The sequence below is a fragment of the Paramisgurnus dabryanus genome, chromosome 4 (assembly GCF_030506205.2).
Source record: "Paramisgurnus dabryanus chromosome 4, PD_genome_1.1, whole genome shotgun sequence".
In the NCBI taxonomy this organism is placed as follows: domain Eukaryota; kingdom Metazoa; phylum Chordata; class Actinopteri; order Cypriniformes; family Cobitidae; genus Paramisgurnus; species Paramisgurnus dabryanus.
This window is the reverse complement of record NC_133340.1, coordinates 34,483,794-34,501,622: the sequence shown is the minus strand read 5'-3', so window position 1 is coordinate 34,501,622 and position 17,829 is coordinate 34,483,794. Positions and strand designations below refer to the sequence as shown.

At 39.2% G+C, this 17,829-nt stretch overlaps 1 protein-coding gene across 2 annotated transcripts; it reads left to right on the top strand.

Annotated features, from left to right (window-relative positions):
- The first annotated feature begins 4,912 nt into the window (after nucleotides 1-4,912).
- On the top strand, nucleotides 4,913-15,593 carry LOC135735491 (FERM domain-containing protein 7). Of its 2 annotated transcripts, none has more exons than XM_065253913.1 (12): nucleotides 4,913-5,235; nucleotides 7,371-7,475; nucleotides 9,133-9,175; nucleotides 10,067-10,145; nucleotides 10,242-10,339; nucleotides 11,223-11,334; nucleotides 11,795-11,942; nucleotides 12,063-12,158; nucleotides 12,448-12,611; nucleotides 13,132-13,200; nucleotides 13,410-13,479; nucleotides 13,739-15,593. In XM_065253913.1, exons 1-12 carry the CDS (start codon nucleotides 5,107-5,109, stop codon nucleotides 14,792-14,794), a joined length of 2,169 nt encoding a protein of 722 aa, XP_065109985.1. In that variant the 5' UTR covers nucleotides 4,913-5,106; the 3' UTR covers nucleotides 14,795-15,593. The 2 variants fall into 2 exon arrangements, with proteins under 2 accessions (XP_065109985.1, XP_065109984.1); XM_065253912.2 differs by having other exon boundaries at nucleotides 11,220-11,334.
- Nucleotides 15,594-17,829: the final 2,236 nt, after the last annotated feature.

Below are 17,829 nucleotides of genomic sequence, written 5' to 3'. Positions count from 1 at the left end.
CAATGCATGCTGGCTATCAACGTAGTACTAAGCTAATCCATGATGACTCCCAGCATGCATTGCAGTCCATCGTTTTAGCTGAATTGGTTTGATAATTGTCACCATTATTGAGGTTTCTAGGGTGAGTGATGATGTTTGAATGTGTCAGTAATTACTTTTTGTTTACCTTGTCACCATGCATTTACTAACCAGAACAATTATGACATTCATAAAGGGATCCACCTCATCATGTAAAGCAGCTTAATTTTATCTCAACTTGACACATGTGTTTCTACTTAAACACATACACTGAAAAAAAAAGATTTAACTTACTGAAAGTAAGCAAACACTGATCACCATAATGATGGTTCGTTAAAATTTCAATATTTTTTCAATATTAACTGAGGTTGCAAATGTGATATTGATTCAATGCAGGTTACATTGACAAATCAACCATTTTAGGACCCTTTAAAGGGTACTGGACCATTTTTTCTAAAAGTGTTGGCAGCACCATACTAATTTCAAAAAACAATAATGTAAATGTGCACAGCCTTAGAAATAAAAAAATGGTGAATGGTCCGTATAAATGTAAAAATCTACTAAAAATAAAATGCCTTGATGTCCATCGCCCACACAGACAGCAGCTCTGCCTTGAACTTAATGATCAAACATTTTATAAAAACTTTAGCTCTCTCCATAAAAACCATTAAACATCCCAATTAGCACACAAAGCAACCATGAAACTGATCTTCTCTTTTCGTATAAATTCCTCAGTCTTTCAAGCCGTGACACGTAATCTCATTTAAAACACAGAAGATTTACAAAATATGAATCCACATTAACACCCGTATGAAACTGTAGGGGTTTAAATTTCATTTTTAGTGTGAATAAAGGGATTGCGCTCCAATCTTGTTCTCCCTACTTCTTTTGAGAACCAAAGACAAAATGTGATCCAACAGTGTGGACGATTTTAATAGCCTGTGACATTGTCCTTGATTGTGACATCAGCTGAAGAATAAAGACGCAGACACACTTCTCTTAAGATGTGTACCCAAGAGGGACAAGTGGGCCTGGAAAAGGACTTGGGTTTGTCCTGCGAGACAAGTGAACAAGTTATTAAGGACTCACTTTCATATTCTTTTCTTTATAAGTAAGCCTTACCCGTTAGCTGCACATACATTAGCTAGAGGTCTCCAAGGAAATCTTCTTGATACACATATAAAGATGAGGCTTCTATCTTCAGGGGATGACAATGTAAAATGTGATGTGACATATTCATAAATCATTCCACTTTATTTAAAAACTACATTTACATTTAAGAGGCTTCAAAAGCTTTCTAAGCCCTTAAACGTCCAACTCCTAAAGTTGCTATTAACTTTTTAATGCAACTTTTTTAATGTCAATTTCATGCAACCATCAGCACACAGTATTCTGAAAGTACATGCATGCCTTGGTAATCTTTCATTAAAATATTTGAAAAGACTTCACCATAGGTCCCACCGACTATTGGTTAATGATAGATTTGAAAAGAAAACGTCACTGTTGGTATACACCGAGACACTCTTGAGAGCTAACTTGACCTTCACCGCCTTTCATGTCCCAGTTGCTATTTCAGTTCCCAGCAGGTAGATGCTCAAATACGACCTGGATCCTTGGACACAATTTCCATTCTCTCCAAAACAGACTACATTTATTCTTGAATGTCCTGTGTCATATGAAAATATGACTTATTTCAAACACCAATGTTAATTTTATACTTTGTATACTTTGACAGATATCTTTTTTTATATATATAATTTAAATTTGGTTTACAGTAAACTGGCAAGTTTTAAGGGATAGTTCACCTAAAATGAAAATTGTGATTTTGATAAATAATGGGAAGCACACAGTTGAGGGTACCCATTGACTCCCATAAATACTATGGAAGTCAACAGGTACAGTGAGTAATGATGACATTTTTTTAAATTTTGAACTATAAACCGTGCATTTAACCTGACACTAAAAAAATCAAATGTTTTTGTTGTAGCCTACACTTGTATGCAAACAGGCAAGAAAAACAACCAAAACGAATGAGCTAAATGATAATACAGTTTAAGGCAGGTGTTTGGATATGTGAATTTGAGTGTGCATGTGAATGAATTACCAAGAGCATAAATTGAAATGGTTTAGACCTTTTATCTATTTTTTTCTCAGACCCCCAGGCTGAGATGAACCAGAGGACCGCATACTATTTTGTAAATTAACAGCAAAGCTCTAAAATATATCACCCTTCTTATGCCAGGCGGTGTGTGACATTTTCTGAATGGCCCTCTTGACATTTTGTAGTAACTTTTCCTGAGCATTTGTGCTTTTATATCCTTCAAGTGGAAAATGAGTAATAACAATGGATGAGACAATTTGTCATTTACACCCAACGGTACACACACAAACACACATTCACAGAGAGGTAAGCTAGGACACGAACACCAACACTCCTTTTACATGAGGTTTAAGAAGTCAAGTGTATGTGTGCTATTTAAAATATAAAATGAAAATACAGTTCATTTAGCAAATACTGACGTTTGGTGACAATTAGGTGGGCATGCTGTCACCAGTGGTGGCCGGTGACTTCTTTTTCGAGTGCACATGATGCGAAGCTTGTCAAAACATGTATTTAACCCGTCATGTGCATCACGAGTCGTGTCAAAATACATGTCTGCTGCAGATGCTTGAATGGGTTTATGATAAAACAGATGATTAAGTTTACCAGATACTCGCTTAATCTCATGTGTAGAGAGTTTAAAGTAAAGTTACTGTCTTGAGAGTGGACGTGAGGTTCACTTTTATTATAAACCCATTCGATGCGTGTCAAGCAGGCACATATTTTGACATGATGCATGATGCACATACACTCACCTAAAGGATTTTTAATGCAATGATGTAATGGTGTGAGGGATGTTTTCTTGGCACACTTTAAGCCCCTTTGTGCCAGTTGGGCATCATTTACATTCCACGGCCTACCTGAGGATTGTTTCTGACTATGTCCATCCCTTTATGACCACCATATACCCATCCTCTGATGGCTACTTCCAGCAGGATAATGCACCATGTCACACAGCTCGAATCATTTCAAATTGGTTTCTTGAACATGACAATGAGTTCACTGTACTAAAATGGCCCCCACAGTCACCAGATCTCAACCTAATAGAGCATCTTTGGGATGGGGTGGAATGGGAGCTTCATGCCCTGGATGTGCATCCCACAAATCTCCATCAACTGCAAGATGCTATCCTATCAATATGGGCCAACATTTCTAAAGAATGCTTTCAGCACCTTGTTGAATCAATGCCACGTAGAATTAAGGCAGTTCTGAAGGTGAAAGGGGGTCAAACACACTATTAGTATGGTGTTCCTAATAATCCTTTGAGTGTAGGTTCACATGACGCACAAACATTTTCAAAACTTTGAAAGAAAAAACATTTTTGTAATTGAGTCTGAGTTTCTGGCTTTTTTGCCTGGTTTTGTCATTGTAAATAATGCCTTATTTGTGTTTCTGTGTTAAAATGCATGTACAGCAAGAAATGAACATCCAGATGTTGCACAGTTAGTAGCTTACCCATGCACTGCACCACAGACTCAAAGGGACCGACGGAAAACATACAGTCCGACAGGTGCTCGGAAAATCAAACAGAGCCGATGATGATATGTGATGAAGATCAGCAGCTGGTCAGCAGAGCTCTTACCTCGGCTCCCGTTACACGTTCCGCTCTGTCGTATCAAAACAAGAGATTACATTCACCTGCCCAGGTATACAGAGCACAAAAGGTGAGGAAGAGAGAGAGAGATAGAGAAAGAGAGTGGGGCAGACCATCTCTACAGTTTTTTCCTTAGTACAGTACACAAAAGAACTAAATGATATTATTTGTTTAATAAAAGGTATTTCAATAAGGCCAATGTTAAAAGTAGTCTGATTATATGTTTTTTTAATGTCTGCATGTAAATATGTAAATGTGAAAATGGTAGGTGATCTGTAAATATAATGTAGTATATTTTACAATTTATTATAGTAAACTGTACTTAATACTATAGTATAATACAGTATTTACCACATTCTGATAAAGTATACTATAGTAAACTGTAGTAAACACTTACAAAAATACTGCTAGATTACTTGTAAATACAATGGTATGGTTTAAAAACACTATAGTATTTAGAAAGTTCATCATCGTTTACTATAGTGAATACAAAAGTACTGTATACTACAGTCAACTTTGTTTTAGGAAGTTTCTCTATATATTAGGAAATACTTCCACCGCGTGGCGCATTTGAGCAGTTGTAGGCTAGCTGACGGCCCTGTCACGTGACTCGCTTCAACGTTGCCTACTACTGCATGAGTTTAGCTGCCAGTCGCAGCGCAGTCAGTCAAGAAAAAGTTTGATAAAGTTTATGTCATGCGTAGATGGTGTAATATTTTTCACAATGTCTCTAATTGTACAATACAACCGATATATTTTAATATATTTAAATAAATGTAATATAAGCATTTAACAGACGTTTTCATCCAAAGCAACAAACATAGTATGGCTACATGTTACCAAACAGTAATCCCTGGGAATCGAACAACTTAAATATCTATAATTTATTTTTTAAATAATTTTTATTTACTTAGTGTGTATCAAATCATCCCGCCTTTTAAGTGTCAACGTGGAGGATCGAATCTTAAAAAAAAAATTTGTAAAAAAAATATTTTTTTGTGAACTCGAACTTTTTATTTTACCTCATGTTTGTTTATTCTGACGCATTACATTCCTGTGTAGTCTGTTCATTTTCACTCAGTAAGATACGTAAGGGGAAAAAATCGTTGGGGGAAACCACCTCCCGCAATATTTGGACAATAATCATGTATTTGGATTGATCAGTTCTGTAGTTTACTTGTAAAGCGTATGGCGTGAATGTGGGTTCAGATCTCAAGTGATGCTGATGCTGCGCGGTTTAACAGTAGGATGCGTAAACAGTCGTCACGAGACAGCCGCGCGCAACTCCCGCGCTACAGACCATTACACGGATAATGACCCACTTTATGGACACTCTTTCACTTATTTAAAAGAAAACCGAGTCCTTTTACAAAACATGCACATCTAGAATAAAATGGGGGATAAGTTCGAGCTGCTGAAGACACCTGCCAACAGGAGAGCTGTGCGTAAGAAAAGCAAGAATGAGAAACTGCGTTTGCGCGTCATCTTCTTAGACGACAGCGAGAGAGTTTTTGAGGTGGAGGTAAGAAATCATATTCATCTTATATTCACGTGTCCAGTGTTTAGCTGGAATGCAACTGGATATTATCTTATTGTATATTTTAAAATGTTATATTGTGTTACAATATTTTACACATGTATTCAGAGTATAGAAATATAGTTACATATATAATCCACTTGGTTTTTAGTTGTAATGTTTGTGATATTTATTAAACAGTCACTTAAGAAGGCAATTTTATTTAAATTGTATTTATTATTTCAAATAATTTTTGCATCCAAAACCATGAGTAAAAACGGACCAGCATTCTCAGAATGTAAGCTAATTCTTTTAATCAATTCTGAATAAAATAGCTTATTTTAGAAAAAAAATATCTATTTTTTTAAAGGAATATCTTTATGCACCATTGTGTGTGAGAGAGAGAGAGAGAGAGAGAGAGAGAGAGAGAGAGAGAGAGAGAGAGAGAGAGAGAGAGAGAGAGAGAGAGAGAGAGAGAGAGTGTCTCACTTTTGGACCAGCTGTCTTGCTTGTAAAGGAGCATCATTTTATGTCCTATATGTGCTTGCTGCATCTTTATGGGGGTTGCTCTGTGTGTGTGTGTGCCTGAGGGGCGTTAGCTGCTTTTACGCAGAGCAATCCTGCTGTCCCAGTCAGGATGAGGGGTAAAAAGCAGGTAAGATATCAAGTGAGAGAGGAGGGGAAGGAAAAAAAAGGGATGGATAGAGAAGTGCCTGTGAGGCATGTTTCTGTCTGAATAGGGTGAATATGGTGGCTTCTGTGCAGGAGCTTCTCCTGGCCTCATTCCAGACAGCATGCCAGCAATCCTCACATCCTCGGGCAAAACAGACAATTAGCAAAAGAGGCAGGAAAATACAGAAATTACAGGTCAGGGTAATAGATGATCTTTAGTCAGCATTCCTAATCCTTCTGCTGATCTGCTCATAAATGTCGAGTTTTTAAAAAATCACTAACTTTCAGATGAGTAACTCGTCTTGCAGCCAATGATGCTTCTTTGTGGGACTTGTTGAGAAACAGTGTACTTCTTTAAGCCATCACACTTGCACCTGCAAAAAAAAGGGAAAAATGATATGCTTATATTACAGGGGGCGTCTGAGTCTTATCCATGTACCAGAGTAGAGGCTTTGGCTATTTTGGCTCGGGCCAGCACCTTGCAACTGCCCCGAACACCCTAGCAATAATTTAGCAATATCCTTTTGCACAGGCCAGCATCACTTGCATTATCATGCGACGTTAAATTCTAGATCGAGATATTTAATGCAGATTGTATTCACTGGACATTAAATAAAGTTAGCAGTGAATTTGATTATATGGGCAGCAATGATTCACACTTGAAAATCCAATTTAGTCCTGAATAAACCCATAAAAGAAATGGTTTATGCAAATGGTTGCTTTATTTCTTAAAATCTGTGTTTTTTAACATGCTGATAAAAAATGTGTTTTTCTTCTGCCCACTTTATCTTTATACTGTGTGCTTGAACCCATCATGCTTGTTTCACACTTTATCTCTCTATCTTCTTCTCTTGTTCCATCCCTCTGACGGGATAATGTAAGGGTAGTTATTCCTTGCTGTCAAAGTAAATACAGGGTTTGGGAACACATCCTCTCACACATAACCGCTCACAAACACACTCATCAAGATACCAACCCTGTATTTTGAAGCTGACTCAGTGAGCATCTGACTTTCCCATAATTCCATTTGAGCGCATCAGTCGCTGCAGACACAATTAGCAATGAAAGTCTGTCTTGCGATCTCATTACCAACCTTATCAAGTCACAAGTAATGCAGTAAGAACCAAATCTGATTGAGTAATTTTACAGGGACATTGCAGTTACATCACACAAAAAAAGTGACCTGACTGTCAAATATGATAACGCATACTCGAAATTTTATCCATCCCAGTGAGCAGTGAACATAAACACCCGAAGCAGTGAGCAACTGTTACTGCAGTATTAGGGACCGATTGTACGAAGGGTGCCTTGCTTAAGCGCACCTCATACCTGTCGGTTTGAGAATTGAACCGGTGACCATAAAAGCCTGACTCTCTAACCATCAGGCCATGACTACTTCAAGAAATTTCAAGCAGCACTAAAACAAGTATGCCATTTTCTCCTTTATTTTGTTCTTCACTTTCCCACAGAGAAACATCCTTGGTTCGGATTTCTTCAATAAGGTGTGTGGTCATTTAAAACTGCTGGAGAAGGAATATTTTGCCCTGGAGTTTCGTCACCATACTGGCAGTTATGTGAGTACACAAGACCTTTAGTGTACCTGTCAGCAACTGTGTTAAAGGATTTGTTTATCCCGAAATGTAGTATTTACTCACCCAATCGCTCATTTCTTTGTTCTTCAGAACCAAAACGTGGATTTTTAAAGGTGCCGTAGAAAGTAAAACTGTATTTACCTAGGCATAGATGAATAATACGAGTTCTGTACATGGTAATGAGATATTGTGAGCCTCAAACACGATTGTTTCCTCCTTATGTAAACTTTGTGCATGCAAAAGACCACTGGAAAACAGACCAATCTCAACATAACAACATGTGATGTCGGGGTGTACACACCCAACATTAAATTACACATTCAATTAAAGGTATAGCGGAAGATTTTCTTTTTCCAGGTGGATCATCAAGAAGACTATTGGTCATCCCAGTTGTCAATCATTCTTGTGTTATGTTTGCGTAAGGCCGTCGTACATGGTCGTCCCTAGGTTCGCTTTTTGCAACTGCACACTTTCATGTGTATATATGTGGTGAGCTATGGTTTCAACCATTCATTGAAGCTTGCGTTCTCACCGTGTTTTTCCAAAATGTCTGAGGGTCGCAAGAGAAAACGTGTCTACGAATTGTATGACAGAAGAGAGAGGCCTCTGAAGAAAGAAACAAGACCAGAGTGTTTTTGGGAGAATATTTCACACAGGTTGGGCTTCTGATGCCTCAGTCGCAAAGTTTCTACTCGACAGGAAAAGTTTGAAGAATGCTATTTGGAGAAATCCATTTAAAATCACTGCTAGTAAAAGTTGATGTAAGCTATGATTAGCGATGCTAGCCCCATTTTTTTTTTTAAAGTGGAGAGGGCGGTTCTTTTCATGAAAATCTTCCTCTATACCTTTAAGTGCAATGTTACAATGCTAAAAAAAGTGTTGACTGCTGAGTTAGCGCTATATGCTAGTTATTTAATGCTATATGCTAGCATTTAGGCTGAAGTTCTACCATTGATGTTACAGTTACGTTTTGCAGGTGAAAAAACATAAACTTATCACTCAGAAACGTCAATTAACAATCTCCAAACAATTTGTCTGATACATGCTCAAACATAAGGCGGCGCTATATGCTAGTTAATGCTATATGCTAGCATTTAGGCTGAAGTTCTACTATTGATGTTACAGTTACGTTTTGCAGATGAAAAAACATAAACTTATCACTCAGAAACGTCAATTAACAATCTCCAACAATTTGTCTGATACAGGCTCAAACATAAGGTCTGTTTACACACAGAGAGAGCTACTAAAGGAGCTGCTCTGTGAAACAGCCAATCAGATTATTATTCATGACCCTTTCAAATAAGGTAATAAGAGACCATTTTATTCTAAAGGGAAATCTGTAAACGGACATGTAAAGCTGCACTTAATAAAGACATATTCTCTGTAGATATCAGAACAATTATAAAAAAATCATTGTAATGCATTCTTTGGCACCTTTAAAATAGGTTTGGGGTTTTAACCAAACACACTTATATGTCTTTAAGACACTTGGAATGTACATATTGAGTCATGTGGAGTTATTTTATAATGGTGAAGAGTTGGTCACAATCATTGTATCCAGAAAACCTAAAGCACCACTTTTACGTACGTTCTTGCTGGCTGTTTTTTCATGTATCTAAAGGAAATCTTTATTCTGCAGGTCTGGCTCGAACATCTAAAGCCTGTGACTAAACAGATCAAGAGTAAGTTTTACAATAATAATCCTGTGACAAAGTCTGATCACTTAGCTTTGATTGATTACTTGTCATCCCAATTTACAGAGTACCCTACTGAAAAATCCAGCTTAGACCAGCATAAGGTGGTGAGCTGGTTTTAGCTGATCTCCCAGCTTGGTTTTTGCTGGTATTGCTGGTGTAGCAAGCTGGTCTAGCTGTGTTTTGGTCACTTTTTAGACCAGCTGACTCACCAGCTTGACCAGCTTTGCCAGGCTGGGAGGACCAGCTTAAACCAGCTACTGCCACCTTAAACCAGCAAAAACCAGCTACCAGCGTATGCTGGTCTTAGCTGGATTTTTCAGTAGGGTAGGGTCTTATATGGTATGAGAAATGATACAAGGGCGAAAGTAAAAAAAAAGCTGAATTATATTGGTGTGCCTGTAGAAAGCATCAACAATATGTGACTCAGTCTGTAAAGACTAGCTAAAGTCAGTTTTTTGTGATTAATCATTTTCATAAAATCATCCAACATAAAAACATTCTGTGAAAATATAACCTTGATATCTTGAATAAGGTCATTTCAAAATTGAAATTAATCAGCCATGGCTGACTTCTTTATAATTGAAAAAAACATGTAGAAACCAATACATAAAAGTACATCCAAACCCCAAATCTAATCCCAGACAACAATGATTTAAAAATAGAAAAAAATTAGAAAACAATACATAAAATCACATGAAAAAGAAAGTTATATAAATAGAAATTTGAATGAGTGACACGACAAAGACATTTGTGCTCAAGACATGAAAAATGCTGAATTTCGTGCCATGGACACAAATAAATTAATCAAATTTTTTGTATAACACAACTTTATGTGAGATCATGTTGGACTGTATTCACTGCTTGTGCTTCCCACAGATACCAGTGATGTGGCGTTTCATTTTATTGTAAAGTTCTTCCCCCCTGACCCAGGACAACTGCAGAGAGGCTTGACCAGGTAAACCACAAGCACGTTTACCATAGACATACAAATAAATAGATAGATGACAATATGTGATATGGGTTCAGTCTGACTCATACCTTTTTTATGCAGGTATCTGTTTGCCCTTCAGATCAAACAGGATCTGTCTAATGGCAGCCTAACCTGTAATGACAACAGTGCCGCCCTGCTGGTCTCTCATATACTGCAAGGTAATCCCTTTCACTGGCTTAAATTCATTTCACAGAATTGTTTCTAAACCCGTTTCATGAGTTCATTAACATGTAATCAATAGGGAATCAAATAAAGCATATTTGGCGTGCTGTCCGGAAGCAGGGCTCAGAGTTCGGAATTTTAGCCCTGAACCCAGACTAGGCTATTCCCCCTCTTTAACTGGGATAGATGTACTAGCTGAGAGTGAGGTGATGGGGTGGAGGAGGGATGCTGAAAAAACTGTCATGGGACAGAGGCGAGGGACATTTCTTCGCGCTGATTGGTTGGATTACATGACCATGCTCCTCCCGAACGTGGTTAAATGAACCTTATTATAAATGTTAAAAACGTATTGCTTAAAAAACATTACAAAGAATGTGAACTATTTAGTAATATGTAACACTGTTAAACAGATTTTCAACATTTCTGTGTTTAGGATTATTTGGACGGGGCTAAAACAGTGGCTCGATAAAGCCAGTGTTTCAAGAAGCAAAAACACTGAGTTAAAAGCAATTGGTTTGTATCTCTGCTTCAACTGCGCAAAAGCCTCATGAGGAGCAACCAAAATCTCCAACATGTCAGAAATTCATCCGACCATCCAGTTGCAGGTCGGGAGAGGTTAATTGCCTGTAGTTTCTCCATGTACAATGCACGGCAGTCGGCAGACGACACGCAATGAAGATGAAATTGGGCCAGTCTTACAAAAAGTCACACTATCTCAAATTTCAGATGGTTAACGCAGTAGAGCCACAAAGCAATGGCCCCACCCCTAACACAATCCATTCAGGTTATAGCAGCATTTGAAAATTGAGAGAGACAGCAAAACATTTTTGCTATTTATAATACATAATATAAATTTCTCTCTGCCTCCCTTTGTAGCAGAAATCGGGGATTATGATGAGGAGCTGGATGCTCATCATCTTGAAAGTAAGCAATATGTGCCAAACCAGGAGTATTTGGACCACAAAATCATCCGCTTTCATAAAAGACACAGGTAACACACAATCAGAAAAAAATGGTCCAAAATTGGGCCCTGGCTATTGCTGGGGCGGTAACCTTTCAAAAAAGTACACCTCTGTACCTAAAGCGGTCATATTAGTACCTCATAAGTGATATCAAATGTGTACATAATAATTTATCAATTTAGCATAATATTTATCATAATATTTATAAATGTAAAAAAAGACAATTGTAAAAATATGCCATGCACAATGAAGTAATCCGCAGAAATGTACCGGTATATATGTTATCTATCTTTCTTATACAGTCACATCACACTGCATTTACCACACTTTTATCCAAAGTCACAGCTGCATTCAAGCTATTTTATGGGTTATAAACGTAAAAATAAACCAAAAAGTCACTTTAAAATACATACCATGATACATACCCAGCATTGTGAGATGATTTCAACCATAATCATTCACATAATACTTTTTGTTGTCTGGGGTCAGAGGTCACACTCCTTCTGAATCAGATGTGCACTTGTTGGAGGTCGCCCGCAAAATGGACATGTACGGGATCCGTCCGCATCCTGCTCATGACGGAGAAGGCATGAGAATCAACCTCGCTGTCACACACATGGGAGTGCTCGTCTTTCAGGTCTAAAAACATACGCTCACACTTTTTAAAAGAAGTTTGACAGATGTATGGATTGTACAATATGAATGCAATGAGAACCTAAAATGCACCAAAACATTTACCATCTATCACCCTTATCAGGGAAATACAAAGATCAATACCTTCAGCTGGGCCAAGATCCGTAAGCTGAGCTTCAAGAAGAAACATTTCCTTCTTAAACTCCACACTGAGACTGGGGTGAGATGCATAGGGTTTCTCCTAAATTAAAGCAAGTTGCACTATCACAACCTTTATCTATTTTAGACAGCACCAAGGAGGTTGTGAGGACATTTTAATTGGTCATGCATGGGTAATATTAACGATTGGCCAAAATGTTTTTTAATACATTATAGCAGAAAAGCCCTAGCCTAATACTTTTTAATGCCGCACGAGTCTTCATCATATTAACGACTGACAGTAATGTTTTAAAAAGCTGATTTTTTTTTCAATAGTCTATCTGTCATTCATTCACATATTTACATGTTAGCCTTCGAGGAGGGACACCGTTGAGTTCTCCATGGCCAGCAGAGATGTTTGCAAGGCATTTTGGAAGATGTGCGTGGAGTACCATGCTTTCTTCAGACTCGCCGAGGAACCCAAGTCACAACCAAAATCCATTCTCTCCAGCAAAGGATCCAGTTTCAGATACAGGTATGAAAGAGACACAGCATGTGCCTGCAAGAACCTTAGATTAGATGAATTGTGAATCTGATATGAAGTCCCAGTTGTGTAAATACATTACGTTATGAAACATCAAAAAGCCTCGGAGTTAACAATAAGTGTCTTTACAGTGCCAACATGTATGCTTAATGCTTGGGGTACAAATATGCACCCTTAAGGTACAAAGGCAGATGAAGGTGAACCGCACCCCGACGCAATTTGCGATCACACTGCGCATTTGCGCCTGAGCCAAAGTTAACCAAGCCCACCTGCAAGCTGGCCAGGGCACGATTAACCAAACTGCACCCGGGCACGGGACAGAGCCATCACATTGGTCAGACGCGCTCGGGTGCTGTTTGGTTGCGATAATGTAAGCGCGCCCTAAGTTGTTGACCTATATGCAAATTTCTAGGTTAATTTGGGTTTGTCCATACTGGGGTTACACAACCCAACATTTCTTAAAGCGCAGTTTTGTAAAAGTCATTGTATGCTTATGCTTTTCGTGTCGTAGCGGGAGGACGCAGAGGCAACTACTTGAGTGTGTAGGCTCTGGAGAGAAGAAACATTCGCCTTTTGAAAGGTAAGATGTTATATCGGATGTCATTATATGGATAGAAGACACGGCCAATTTGTGAAACTAAATTTTGTTAACGTTCTTTTAATCACTAAAACACTTTTCAAGGAGGACATTGCATCATCTTTAAGCTATGACTACAGGGCTCCACCAACATAATGCATGTTTTCGTTTTTCTGTGTCTCTCTCCTCCAAACATTATGCTTTTTTCACAGAACTCACTGTAAATATGATGCTCGTCAGTGCAGATCCTCACCTGATATTCTTACCGACGTCTCTAAGCAGGTATCGTACCACAAAATATATCTGTCACTGGGGCAGTACCCTTTAAAAAAGTACAGCTTTGCACCTAATGGTTCATACCTGTATTAGGACCTTTCAAAAGGGTACTGCCCAGTAACACTGCATACATATTACACCAATTTTTTTCAAACAGCACACACTTGACCATTTTTTTTTTGTTTTGTTTTTTTGTTTTTCACTTGACCATTTTTTAAATGTTTTTGAATTTGGTTTCTCAAATTTGTGCTCCTTTTTCACACAGCTGTACGAGCAGTCCCATCTACCTCCTGACTCGGCTGTTGCCGAGCAACACAACGAACAACCAGGTGTAGCAAAGCGCAGCCTATCTGCAGTTGAAGTCATGTTCGCGAATGAGCTAGAACGATCCAGGCCTTTGTCAAGAAACCCTGCCTTCTCGAGCAACTCTGCTTCGCCTAAACTTCGTTCCCTGTCCACATCAGGACCGGAGCATCGCGGGAGAGGGGCACAGAGACAGAAAGCAAAGAGACGATTGTCTCCCAGCACTCAGCATCTGGTGCTCCTCTATCCTAACACACCCCATCTGCAGTTTCACCCAGTTCTGCCCACCTTCCCACTCACCGCTCACCCATACCTATTCCAAGACCACACGTCTTCTTCTCTAGACCGCCTCCCTCAAACCCATCACCACTCTGTGCCTCTACAATACTTGCCTAGACAAATCGGCCACTCCTCCTTGCCATCATCTTGCTTGTCACCGCAACTACTGAAGCAGCAGGAGAGACACCACCCCGATGGTCAGGGATTGGCTGAATCAAGACTGTACCCCAGAGGAGGCCTTGGGCTGAATAGAAAACTGGACTTGAGTAGAGTGGAGGCGGGACATTACAGTGACGACTCCACCTTTCAGACCGGCTTGCCACGTCGAGCTTCAAGCCAACCAGACGTCAAATTCCAGAGACCGACACTCGCCTCGAACGCTGCTGCCTACGCATCCGAATATCGCCCACTGGGCTATTATCCACATTTATCTCGACACCAGGTTCCCACCAGGCCCACCTACCTTCCTCTAAGTCCCGTCCCTCTCCCGGAAAGGCCGACTTCATTATGCGTACTTGGCACAGGAAGTTACAGCGATTCCGATTCTGACACATTCTATCCTTACTTCCCCGCATTAGGCAAAGTGGTACGTTCTGGTCCCCTGGCACGTATGCGCTTTTCTTCTGGAAGCCTCCAGTTAGATGAAGAGGACGGAGAGGATGAGGAAGAAGAGCAGGATTGTCAAGATGAACCAGAGGAGAATACAACTTTCACTACTGTCAAGGTGATGAAGTTGTAGCCGTGTGGAAAATGTTGAACGTGGGCATTATTGATGGGGTTGAACAAATAACACAATAAGCTGTGGCCTGCAGACCTTTGGCTGATAATGAAGACAGAGGAGAATTATTATTATTCAGGAAAATTAGGTAACATCACTGTAAATTTGCATAGCTGATCTAAAGTTATATTTTGTGGTAAGCTGCACTGAATTTATTTCATTATTTCACATTATTGAATAAGTAAATAATCATTGTGGTGATTTTGAGTACATCCTAAAATTCAGCAAAGTATTATTTATGTCCAGTTATGTACCAAATAGAAAGCATCTGTTAGCTAACAATGAAAACAACACAATGCTTACAGTATGTGACGGGACAACACTAACAATTCATTCTTCGACATTTGTGCTATTGTACCAATGTTTTCAATACTAGGATGTGAGTTTGGTCAATACATTTTAAACTTGTCAATAAATTTTGTCAATCACTGTGATATACAGGATATTTTTATAGCATTGCTCTTCATTATCACTAAATAATTTGACCTCTTTTATCAACACCAACACCTTCATCCTTTGAACCCCATCCATAATCTCTCTAAAGCCCCAATAATACTTTGAATCTTTCCTAAAGTTCACCATACTCAAGCATTTAAAGCGTTAAGCTAGGGCCACACCAAAATACTTTTTAAAATTCTTATTAGATTTTCAAAATGTGATTTTCAAACATGATGAAAAAAATCTATGATTTACCAGTTTTGTTCCTATAGTGCAGGGGTGTCCAATCCTGCTCCTGGAGGGCCGGTGTCTCTGCAGAGTTTTGCTCCAACCCTAATCAAACACACCTGTTCCATCAATGTCTTACTAGGCAGACTAGGGGTGCGTTCCATTCCAGTTTTAGACACACACTCGCGAACTTCCCTAAACACTTCCCCTCGGGGGAATCCCTGTCGCCATTTTGTAGTGCGTTCCACTTTGTCAAGTGGACGAGGGAAGTTTGTATGGACAGACCCTTGCTCCCTCGATTTTGACAGAGAGAGCGAGTCTGCTTCATATGTACCCTTCATGCAGCTTCATATCCCACAATGCAACACGATTGTGACGTCACTTCAGCAACTCGCGCTTTGCACATGGAGGGGGCGGTCTCCACTTTCCATGTGATCAAGGGCTTAGGGCGATCCATTTGAACCCACTTCAAGTGTTCTAGCAGTAGTGGGCACTCGTACAACGTAAGCAATGACGTACATCCGAGTGAACGAGACTGAGGGAAGTTAGCGAGGGAAGGTCATAAAAAAACGAACTGGAACACAGGGCCGATAGGCCTGGCACACTCCGGACTTATTGACTTCCTCAGAGTCCACACTTTGATGACATCATGTAGTGCAGACCTTAGGGACCCTTGAAGCAAGTCCAAGAGGGCGCACCGGAGTCGTATATTGGGAAAGACTTGAGTGTCATGCTGGAAATAGGAAAAAAAGTTGTCAGTGTGAACTCCTCCCTTCCGTCGTCTGATTGGTCTGACTACTCTTTCGCAAAGGACTTCACCGAAGACTGCATCAAGGGTGCAAAGGGGGCGCTGATGAGCACACTTCAAAACGTAAAAATGACAGATGGGACACCCTACGGACTTGTAGACTAAGCAAGTACACGCAATTTAAGTCAACAAGACCGAAAGTCCACATGAAATGCGCCATTTGGGAAAGGGCCAAACTTTCAGGCAGATGTGTTGAGGGATGTTTTAGCTAAACTCTGCAGTTTGGACGAGTTTGAAAACCCCTGTATAGTGTGTGGATTGCTGCTATGTTGTTAACACAGCACACCACACATCTTCAAATTCTCTTCACAAAAAACCCAAGTCTTGACGGGAAGCACAGAAAATTTTGCGGAAACAGGAAAATCTTTTAAGATAATCGTTTCAACCATAAAGACGATCAGGACTTAATTTAGGGGAAAATCGACCCAAATTCAGCCCAACTATCTTCTGGTGTGTTCCGGGCTTCACCCCAGAATGAAACTTTTGTCGTTAATTATTCACCCTCATGTCTTTCCACATCTGTAAGACCTTTGTTTAACTCTTTTCCCGCCAATGACGAGTTAACTCGTGAATTAAAAGAAAACGCTTCCCTACCAATGACGAGTTTTTCCGGCAATCCGTATTTTCGCTATTATCCACCAGGTGGTGCTCTCACCCAACTTATAAAACCCAGAAGCATCCTCTTAGGACAACAGTTCAAACTGTGTGTATGTTTTGATCATCTTTCTGGATCTGATCTCTATCAAAAGTCCTTCACAAAAAACGCATTTATATTTTTTGAGAGGTGATATATAGAGAACAAATAAAGGAAGGATGGAACTACCATTTATTTATTTTTAAAGCAGAGGGTCTGTTCTTTCATTTGATATATTGCATGCTTATATATTTAAGAAGAACATTTTCTGGAAGGCATTCAACTTTTGTGAAAATCATAAAAAATGGTGGCACTGGCTGGAAACTTAAAAAAAAAACGCTGGCAAGGAAAGTGTTAAAATAGTTTATGTGATTACAGTGGTATAATTTTCATTTGATGAAGAGAACACTTTTGGTGCTCATAAAGTCAGTCTCTGACACATATTAACAAAAGCAGAGCGTGTTTGCTTTTTTAAAGGCAGCCATAGATATATACATGTATAGATGCCCTATTAACAGTTCTCATCTATGGAGCGGTGGAATAACAAGGCATCTATTTATCTATGCCTATCTTTATGAGCATAGGAAGTTTTTCTGTTTGCTTCATGAAATAAAGATTGAACCACTGCAGTCACATGACTTTACTTTACAGAGATTTACAGAGAGTTGCGTTGCTGTCTATAGGAATCAGAAAGCACTCGGATTTCATCCAAAATCTCTACATTTGTGTTCCAAAGATGAGTGAAGTTCTTACACGTGTGAAACAACAGGAGGGTGAGTGTTTAATGACAAAAATGTTTTTCTGGGGTAAACTAACCGTTTAATTTAATAAGGTTGACAGCAAAGCTGGTTGCTACCAGAATTACGTAGAAAGTCAGAAACACCCCCA

Coding starts and splice junctions, on each gene's coding strand:
- LOC135735491 (XM_065253912.2), top strand. CDS start 5,107: ATGGGGGATAAGTTCGAGCTGCTGAAGACACCTGCCAACAGGAGAGCT. Junction 10,340..11,219: donor GGTCTCTCATATACTGCAAG/GTAATCCCTTTC, acceptor CTCCCTTTGTAG/CAGAAATCGGGGATTATGAT. Junction 11,943..12,062: donor TGGGAGTGCTCGTCTTTCAG/GTCTAAAAACAT, acceptor CACCCTTATCAG/GGAAATACAAAGATCAATAC.